The 9,947-nt window shown below is 40.0% G+C and overlaps 1 protein-coding gene across 1 annotated transcript in view; it reads left to right on the top strand.

Moving 5' to 3' along the window:
- The first annotated feature begins 96 nt into the window (after nucleotides 1-96).
- CT83 (cancer/testis antigen 83) overlaps nucleotides 97-9,947 on the top strand; it is a 50,343-nt gene continuing 40,492 nt past the window's right edge. Inside the window, exon 1 of the mRNA XM_045471609.1 lies at nucleotides 97-253. Coding sequence (XP_045327565.1) covers nucleotides 164-253 — 90 coding nt within the window. The 5' untranslated portion in view covers nucleotides 97-163. The remainder of the gene's footprint in view (nucleotides 254-9,947) is intronic.

Here is a 9,947-nt window from a genome sequence, read left to right as displayed (position 1 = left end):
GAGTTAATCCTCAACCAAACAGTCCTGTTAAGTAATTCAGAAGTACAGGGTTTGGTGGGTTTTTTTTTTTTTTTCCTTCCAAAAACGGTAGGGAAAATGTGGAACACAGTATCTACATATCACTCTATGGAAAACTCCAGAGATCCCTCTGTTCTCCAAGCAGATGGAGATCCCACTCTATCAAAGGTCTTGTCTGTTGGCTGTTTTAATGTGGCTCGTTGCTGCTGACTCTCACAGAGTGAAAAGGAGAAAGGTAAGAATTTTGCTGATTCACAGCTTTCTGGTGTTTGTGCCGCTCGGGGCCTCTTTTTTGAGAGGGTCCTATTTTGATGAGTTTTATTTAGTTAGTCTCAAATGTAAGTAAATTTCTATTCTCTGAAGTGTAATGTTCCATTCCCAGATGACTAACTCTTGGAAAGTCATTTTCGGGATCTTGAATGATAAAATGCCTATCTCTCATGATGGCACCAAATCCCAGAAAAATCCAAGCGAGTTGAAAAAGAGTTATAATATATACTTTGTTACAGAGTCTATGGAAGGCAAAGAAAAAAAAGGCTTTAAGTTAGGCTCAGCAGGGAATTTAAATAGTGTTTTAAAATTAATCACAGAAGATTGTTTAAAGCCTTCGGATTGTTAAAAAGTTAAATAAGGGGCGCCTGGGTGGCTTGGTCGGTTGAGCGTCCGACTTCGGCTCAGGTCATGATCTCACGGTCCGTGAGTTCGAGCCCCGCGTCGGGCTCTGTGCTGACAGCTCAGAGCCTGGAGCCTCTTTCAGATTCTGTGTCTCCCTCTCTCTCTGCCCCTCCCCTGTTCATGCTCTGTCTCTCTCTATCTCAAAAATAAATAAAAGTTAAAGATTAAAAAAAAAAAAGTTAAATAAGAACTGAACATTGCCCAAGTCATAAAAAATTCACCATTTTAATTCTAACTTCTAATATTTTCAGGAAAGAAGGTCCCAGATCAACCATTATATAAAAACATTCACCATGACTAGTATTTCTGGCCGTTAAAGATCAAAATTATTTTCTCTAAAAATGTTCAAAAAATATTTCTGGTTTTGACTCGGGATCATTTTGTATAATAATTAAACCAACTTGCATCTGTACAGCATTTGTAAAAGGCTTTCTTTTTTTCCCCCATTTTCCATTTACATCTATACTTGTGCATAAGTGCAGATGCGGAAGTGAAAGCAGAGAGGTGAAGTGATTGTGCTTAAGGTCACGCCACAATTTCATAACATGGCAAGTTAAAAATTCATCCTGTTTGATTATTCACAGCTTTTTCTCCCCTGCCACCTCTTAAAAAGAGGAATATGCCTCTTAGCTCCTTCCTTCTCTGCACCCTCCAAGGAGGGTCCGGTCTTGCCACATAGGTCTTTGGGCTTTAGCAATGGAAGATCGGAAGTAAAGGAAGACGAAAGGAAAACTGGAACTGGCATTTAGAGCTGAAGGTCAAAGCTAATTTGCACTGAGTGGGAGAGTTGCGAGGAAATAGGGATAAGAGGAGCCAAGATAAAAGACAAGTGTGTAGGACAGGAAGAAGCAAAGAAATTTTTAGATGCCTTTCTGGAGACTTTATGTCCCATCAATAAGATTCGGGAGCTACAAGTAAAGAGATGAATTGTTGGGGCACCTGGGCGGCTCAGTCGGTCAAGCATCCAACTTCTGCTCAGGTCATGATCTTGCAGTCCGCGGGTTCAAGCCCCGCATCGGGCTCTGCGCTGACAGCTCAGAGCCTGGAGCCTGCTTTGGAGTCTGTGTCTCTCTTTCTCTGTGCCTCCCCTGCTCACCCTCTGTCTCTCTCTCTCTCTCGCAAAAATAAATAAACATTAAAAAAATTTTTTTAACGAGATGAATTATTGTAAAGTTTCTCTTGGTCGAATGGACTGTGTTCCCTATGCCTTTAACATCGCTCCAAAATGATACCGTGTGGTTTTAATGCCTTCAAAAGCTTTTTAGTGACATACCTTTGGCCTTTACAATATTTTTTTTCCATTTTATCATAATAACTCTCTATCATGGAAGAAATCCTCTTTTTTGCTGCCACAAGACAATGACATTTTTAAAAGTATTTTTTAAGTTTATTTTGAGAGAGAGAGAGAGAGAGAATATGAGGGGAGAGGGGCAGAGAGAGAGAGGGAGAGGGAGAGAATCCCATGCAGGATTCGTGCTGTCAGTGCGGAGCCCAACGTGGGGCTCCAACTCATGAACCGTGAGATCATGACCTGAGCCAAAATCAAGAGTCGGACGCTTAACTGACTGAGCCACCCAGGCGCCCTGGTCATGACATTTTTTACTCGAAGTGACTGATTAATTAGAAGTCCAGTGAGAGGGAATGAGAACTAGATTGGGAAGAGGGAAAGATTAAACTCATACTAGGTGTGTTAGTACATCTGAATAACCCGGCACCACCTGTTAGATACAAGCAGTAAAATGATTACTGAAACACTATCATTGGTTACACTAATCAATTAATAAATACATTCATTTCTTTATGCGATTCTACAGCAGCTCAAAGTAACAATCCAGGTAAACTCGGTATGATACTTGCATCTAGGAGTTCCAAATGGAAAGAGAAGAAGGTGGAGAGAGAGACATCCATATAATTAAAATAATGGGATCTAACACACTTTCGGGTAGAATAACATATACGTAGATGCCATAGGAATTCAAAGCATGGAGAACTGAGCGAGCAAAATAAAGGAAAGCCTCACCCCTGATGTACGAGCTGGGTCCACAAAACCAAGGAGGTAAGAAAATGATGGAGCGAGTACACTCTATAGAATAAAGGCTCTGCCTGGCTATGGCGGCATGGTGCGTTCGTAAAAAATTGCATAGGACCGGAGAGTGCGTGGGTTATGGAAAAGGGTGAGAAAAGCAAGGCTGGTGTTCATAATTTGCACGATACAAAGCTGGAAACGTGGATTGAGACCAGATCGAGAAGAGTTGCAAACTTTTGCAAGTATATGCAGAGGTACGTTGTCTTTAACGTGCATTCATAACTTCCGTGAATTCTCAAAGACCTCGTGACCACCCAAGGTTTACAGGTCACTGCCAAAGGAAAAGGAGAACCTGTATATTCTTCTTTAGCATATATATTTGTAAACTCCTTGTATCGATGACTATGCCATTAACAACTTTTCAGATCGTACATACAATTTTAATCCTGCCTAGAATATGTGTCTCAATATGTAGCTGGGTCATAGTTTGTCCACCCTCCTAATGTTGAACATTATTATTCCCATTTTTCTGTAAGTACGAGACACATCCCTGCAGCTAAACTCTTCGAGAGCGTTTGTAACAATTTATTTAGAATAGACTCCTGGAAATTTAATTGTTTGATCACATACTGTATGCCTTTTTAAGGTCACTTGCAAATGCGGCCAAATGTTTCCCCCATAAAGATGGCGCTGATTTGAACTATTATTCACAGTGTGTATGGTGTCTCTGTATATGCTGGACTGTAGTCAAAAAAGGAAATTACACTTTTCTCTTTCACATTTTGATGTCCACTCGCGTTGTCATCGGTTGTGTCCCTGGCCCTTTTTAGATCGGGGGGCTTGTCTATTACCTAAGGAATTGTAGGAGCTTACTTCTGCCTCTACTAACGATGTGAATTATTGGTCGTTCATGTTTGTGAATATTCCCTCTATCACGGTTGCCTTTCTCTTTGTTTCTGCAGTGTTTGACTTGCAGAAGTTGTAAGATTTCACTTAGACAGATCTATCAGTGTTACCCTGGACGAATTACAACTAATATTTAGGAAGTCCAGAACCATCCCACGATAGTTTAAATATCTACCCATATTTTCTTCTAGATTTTATTTTATTTTATTTTTTTTTTTTTAATTTTTTTTTTTTTCCAACGTTTATTTATTTTTGGGACAGAGAGAGACAGAGCACGAACGGGGGAGGGGCAGAGAGAGAGGGAGACACAGAATCGGAAACAGGCTCCAGGCTCTGAGCCATCAGCCCAGAGCCTGACGCGGGGCTCGAACTCACGGACCGCGAGATCGTGACCTGGCTGAAGTCGGACGCTTAACCGACTGTGCCACCCAGGCGCCCCGATCTTCTAGATTTTAAAAGAAGCATCTGTTGCCTGCGGAATTAGTGTGGTATGATTTTCCAGGTGTCCCACTGAGCTTATTTATTTATTTATAATTTATTGTCAAATTGGCTTCCATGCAACACCCAGTGCTCACCCCAACAAGTGCCCTCCTCAGTGCCCATCACACCGAGCTTCTTGAAACATCCAAACGGGACTCCCCAGCTTCAAATGTCCCCTTATCTCTCAGGTCGATCTCTTACCACTTTTCGCTTGCTAACCACACCCGCATCCTCTCTAATCTTTGAACGTGCCAAGCTCAATCCCACCTAAGGACCTTAATGTGTGCTCTGTTACCTGGGCAGCGAAAAGAGCTCACTCTTTTACTTAGGTCAGATCTCCACTCAAGTGTTATGCACTCATAAAGCCTTTCCCTGAACAATCCGTCTAAATCAAAACACCAGTCCAACCCATCACACTGTGTCTCCTTAGTCTGCTTTATTTTTTTTTATACTACGTAACTCTACCTAAAATGATATATTTACCTCCATACTCATTTATTGTTCTGTTCAGCATCATAGGTTTCACATGAGCAGATATTTTGTCTTCTTTTTCAATCTCTATATCCCCAGTGCCTAAAGAGTGACAGGTGAACAGGAGGAGATCAATAAATACTTGCTAAATATAGAAATGAACATCAAATATTCATACCTATTTGTACCTTTATGAAATGTCTAGTGTGTTCCTCTGATTTATCCACCTATCTCAATACCCATGCCAACATATGTAGCTTTATAATATATATTAAAATCTGGAAGGACAATCTTTATTTCTTTCTCAATATGTCCATCTCTAATCTACTGCATATATTCTCCCAAATGAATTTCATTTTTTCTATTTCCAAATAAACGATATTTGAATTGGACTTTCACTAAATCATGGATTTATAGGAGGAAAATTGACAACTAATATTTCTAACCACGAATAATTTGACATCTCTCCATTTAGTTGATTCTTCCTTTATGTCCCTCAGGAAAGTTACAGTGTTCTTCATGTAAATTTCATACATTCCACCTTTGTTTTATTTCTAAGGAGTTGATAGTCTGGTTATCATAAAGGAGATCTTTCATTCTCATTGTTTCCTACCTGGTTATAAAGGTAGTGTAAACATATCAACGGGTATGTTATATTTATTGCACAACTCACATGTATAATCTTAGGACTATCACATCTACTTAATCTACCGATGACTAGAACTCGTGAAACATATGCCAGACTAATGCATTAGTTCCGTCTGTTTATCTTTTCATTTCTAATAATTTTGCTGTTTGTTTTTACATGTTTTATTTTGCCCATTGGTTGCAAAAGGTTAGTGGCTGGTATAAAACTACTTTACCTTGTATAACTGGGAAGTCAGTACAACCGTATTGTTGGTTTCCTATATGATTTAAAGCACCAACACACAAAACAATAATGATAAATCCATGTTAATGGGCAAATGATGTAACAAGGTATGATTGATAACAACAGAAAGGGGAAGCAGAGATGTTTAGAAACAGAAGTAATGTATGAGGTTGAAGCTAAGTTCACATCAATTCAAAATAGATAGTTATAAGTTTAAAATGTTAGCTGTAATTCACTTGGTAACCAATAAGAAAATAACTAAAAAATGTACAGAAAAGGAAATTGGGCGGAGTGAGAATGGCACACCCGAGAAAACCAAACATGAAAAAAGGCATGACTGGAAGAACTGAGACCAAAAACTATATAAGGCATATTGAAAACAAATAGAAAAATGACAGAAATACGTTCTTCATTGTGAGTAATTACTTTAAATATAAATGAAATCAATTCACCAGTTAAGGACAGAGATTGGCAGATTGATCACAATAAAGTGATTTTTTTGTTGTTGGTTTTTTGTCTTTTTGTCTTTTTTGTTTTTTTTGTTTTCTTTCAGCTCTAGAATTTCTTTCTGGTTCCTGTTTATAATTACTGTCTTGATTGATATTATTTATTTGTTCATACATTGTTCTCCTGGTTTCACTTAGCTCTATACCCATGATTTCTTTTAGTATTTAAGCCTACTTAAGACAAGTGAATTAAAGTCTTTGTCTAATAATTCCAATGTTTGGGTTTCTCTTAGAGCAATTTCTGTTAATTTTTTTTTTCTGTGGATGTGCCATACTTTCTTGTTTCTATGCACGCTGCATAATTTTTGTGTTGGAAACTGGGCACTTCGAATATTATAATGTGGTAATTCTGGGTATCAAATTCTCCTTCCTCTCCGTGGTTTTTTATCGTTGCTGTTTTTCATTTTAGTTGTTTATGTAGTGAGTTTCCAGAATTAGTTCTATGAAGCATGTATTTTTTGAGTGTGGCCTCTGAAGTCTCAGCTAAGGGTTGGACAGAGATTTCCTTAAATGCCTAAAACCCGTAAGTCTCCACACTTTGTTTTGGAGATCATTGTGTGTGTTGATGCATGTTTATATATATATATATATACACATATATCTATATATAAATTTATAAATTTATATGTTACGTGTTTATACTTATTATAAATTATTATAATTTATATATATATAATTTATTGTCAGGTTGGCTAACATACAGCACATACAGTGTGCTCTTGGTTTTGGGGGTAGATTCCCTTGATTCATCACTTACATACAACATCCAGTGCTCATCCCAACAAGTGCCCTCCTCAATGCCCATCCCCCATTTCCCTCCTCCCCCCCCCCCCAATCAATCAACCTGCTTTTAGCACTCAGCCAGGCAGTTGACTCTTAGCCTCAACTCTTTGCCTTTACTCCCTGCTGGTGCAGAGCCTCAAGATCAGCAGACATGAGAGCTTAGGGCCTACAGAGATATTTCCTGAGCATGCACGGCCTAGACACTCACACAGTCCTGCACATGTGTGTGGATTTCTAGAGTTCCAGGGAAAGTTGGAGATTTTTTTTTTTTGGGGGGACAGAGAGAGACAGAGCATGAACGGGGGAGGGGCAGAGAGAGAGGGAGACACAGAATCGGAAACAGGCTCCAGGTTCCGAGCCATCAGCCCAGAGCCCGACGCGGGGCTCGAACTCACGGACCGCGAGATCGTGACCTGGCTGAAGTCGGACGCTTAACCGACTGCGCCACCCAGGCGCCCCAAGTTGGAGATTTTTAAAGCCTCTCATGTTTCTCTGTCTCTTTTGAAAAGTTGTCGTTTGCCTCAGCTATTATCGCAGCCCCACGCAGCTGTGATTTTAATGTTTATTTATTTCTGAGAGACAGAGAGAGACACGGCACGAGCAGGGGAGGGGCAGAGAAAGAGGGAGACAGAATCGGAAGCAGGCTCCAGGCTCTGAGCTGTCAGCACACAGCCCGACCGCAGGGCTCGAACTCACGAACCCGGAGATCATGACCTGAGCTGAAGTAGGATGCTTAACCAACTGAGCCACCCAGGCACCCCAGAGGCAGCTGGGCTTTTAAGCGATTTGGATTTTTTGTTTTAGACAAATACTCCCAAGGTAAAGGCTATCGGCACCGGACTGTCTATGTACCCGATCACATAAAGATAAGCCTAGCATGTGAGATTTTCTAGAAAACTGTCAGGTCAAATAATGGCAATTCACTACAAATGGGGCTTTGGAAAATCTTAAACTCCCCTCTTACCACTCGAGGGACCATTAGGCTGCTGATTTCCACCGTGATTGTGGACCATTTTTCTTGACCCAGCCCTCTCGTGGTTGTTGCAAGCCTTTGGTTCATTCCTAGAGTTCTGAAAATCTTAAAATTTTTGATACGTTGAAATTTATTTCTCATTTGGCTCAAAATATTTTGAATTTATAGCTCTTTTTACCCTTTGTGGTTTTTTTTTTTTTTTAATAATTGTATTTCTTTTGTTTTTAAAGCTCGTGTATTTATCTTGAGCGAGAGAGAGAGAGCACACACGTGCCAGCAGGAGAGGGACAGAGAGAGAGGAGAGAGAATCCCAAGCAGGCACGGAGCTCGATCTCACAGACCATGAGATCATGACCTGAGCAGAGATCAAGCGTCGGCTACTTAACTGACTGCACCACCCAAGTGCCCCTATAATTGTATTTCTTAATTCTAAATGTACAAGTATTTCCCGATTCTCTATTTGATTTTTAATATACCCAGCTCAACAGCACTTTGATCAGAGAATATACTTTTCCTAATTTCAAAATTTTATTGTTTCCTTGAGAGTTCAGCTATCGTCTGATGTTCCTCTGGAGGCAATATATCTGTATTTTCCTCTGGATTTAATATTTGCTGTTTCTCTATTGTTCTCATCAGCTTTACAGAACCTAGACGTGTTTCATTAGTATTTATCTTGTTTTGTGTTCATTGGGCTCCTTGAACAAAAAAATATTCGACGAGCCTCAAAATCATGCTGAGAAAAAGATTACAGATGCAAAAGAGTACATAGCACATGATTCCATTTATATGAAACTTGAGGAAACACATATCCACTCTATGGAGATAGACTGAAGATCAGCGGTTATCTGGGGGCCAAAGATAGAGATTGACCACAAAAGGGAACAAGGTATCTTTTGGGGTGATGGAAATGTTCTCTCTCTCTCTCTCTCTTTTTTAATGTGGTGGAGGTCTCATAAAATGTTGTTTGAAGCCACTAAGCTTTGGGGTGGTTTGTTACTTTGCTATAGAAACTTGTATGTAGAAGCATGGTGATGTAATAAAACACTAAAAGATGTAACACTGTCTATGGGACCAGGAACCAGGCAGAGGCTAGAAAATCATTGGGGAGTCTGTTAGCAAAGGCTTGAGGAATGTCAAACAGCTAATGAAAACTGGAAAGGCAATGAAGAACTGTTACGTGAATCTGGGAAAAAGAGAATCCACTTTGTATCACAGCAAAACAAATAGCAAACTGTCACCTGAGTAGTGTTGGAGAATAGAAAATACACATAAATGAACTTACAGCTGGGCTAAAGACATGTCTCAGCAGAATGTTGAGGGTGACAATTGGCTTCTAGCTATGTAGAGCGAAATACAGGAAACAAAAGATGAATTTGTTGATGAGTTGCAACAGTTTTTGGTGGAGTCTTTTGGGGTTTTCCATATATAATATCAAGTCGTCTGCAAATAGAGATAGTTTTCCTTCTTCCTTTTTGATTTGAATAACTTTTCTCTCCCTGCTCCCCTCTCTCTTTCACTCTCTCTCTCTCGCTCTCTCCTAATTGCTCTGGCTAGGACTTCTGGCACTATGTTGAATAAAAATGGCAATAATGGGCATCCTTGTTTTTTTCCTGATCTTAGAGGAAAGCTGTCCACCACTGAGTATGATATTAGCTGTGGGCTTGTCATATATAACCTTTCTTATGTTGAGATACGTTCCCTCTATACCCAATTTATTCCCTCTATACCCAGTTTGTTGAATGATTTTTTTTTTTATCGTGAACGGATGTTGGATTTTGTCAAATGCTTGTTTCTGCGTCTGTTGAGATAATCATATAATTTTTATCCTTCCTTTTCTTTCTTTTTTTTTTTTTTCAACGTTTATTTATTTTTGGGACAGAGAGAGACAGAGCTTGAACGGGGGAGGGGCAGAGAGAGAGGGAGACACAGAATCGGAAACAGGCTCCAGGCTCTGAGCCATCAGCCCAGAGCCCGACGCGGGGCTCGAACTCACGGACCGCGAGATCGTGACCTGGCAGAAGTCGGACGCCTAACCGACTGCGCCACCCAGGCGCCCCTATCCTTCCTTTTCTTAACATGGTGCACCACATTGATTGATGAGCATGTGTTAAACCACCCTTGCGTCCCTGGAATAAATCCCACTTATTCGTGATATAGGATCCTTTTAATGTACTGTTCAATTGGATTTGTCAATATTTTGTTGAGGATTTTTGCACCTGTGTTTATCAGGGATATTGG

This window comes from Leopardus geoffroyi, chromosome X, assembly GCF_018350155.1.
Source record: "Leopardus geoffroyi isolate Oge1 chromosome X, O.geoffroyi_Oge1_pat1.0, whole genome shotgun sequence".
Lineage (NCBI taxonomy): Eukaryota > Metazoa > Chordata > Mammalia > Carnivora > Felidae > Leopardus > Leopardus geoffroyi.
The sequence above is the reverse complement of the archived record's forward strand: the minus strand, read 5'-3'. Positions and strand labels throughout refer to the sequence as shown.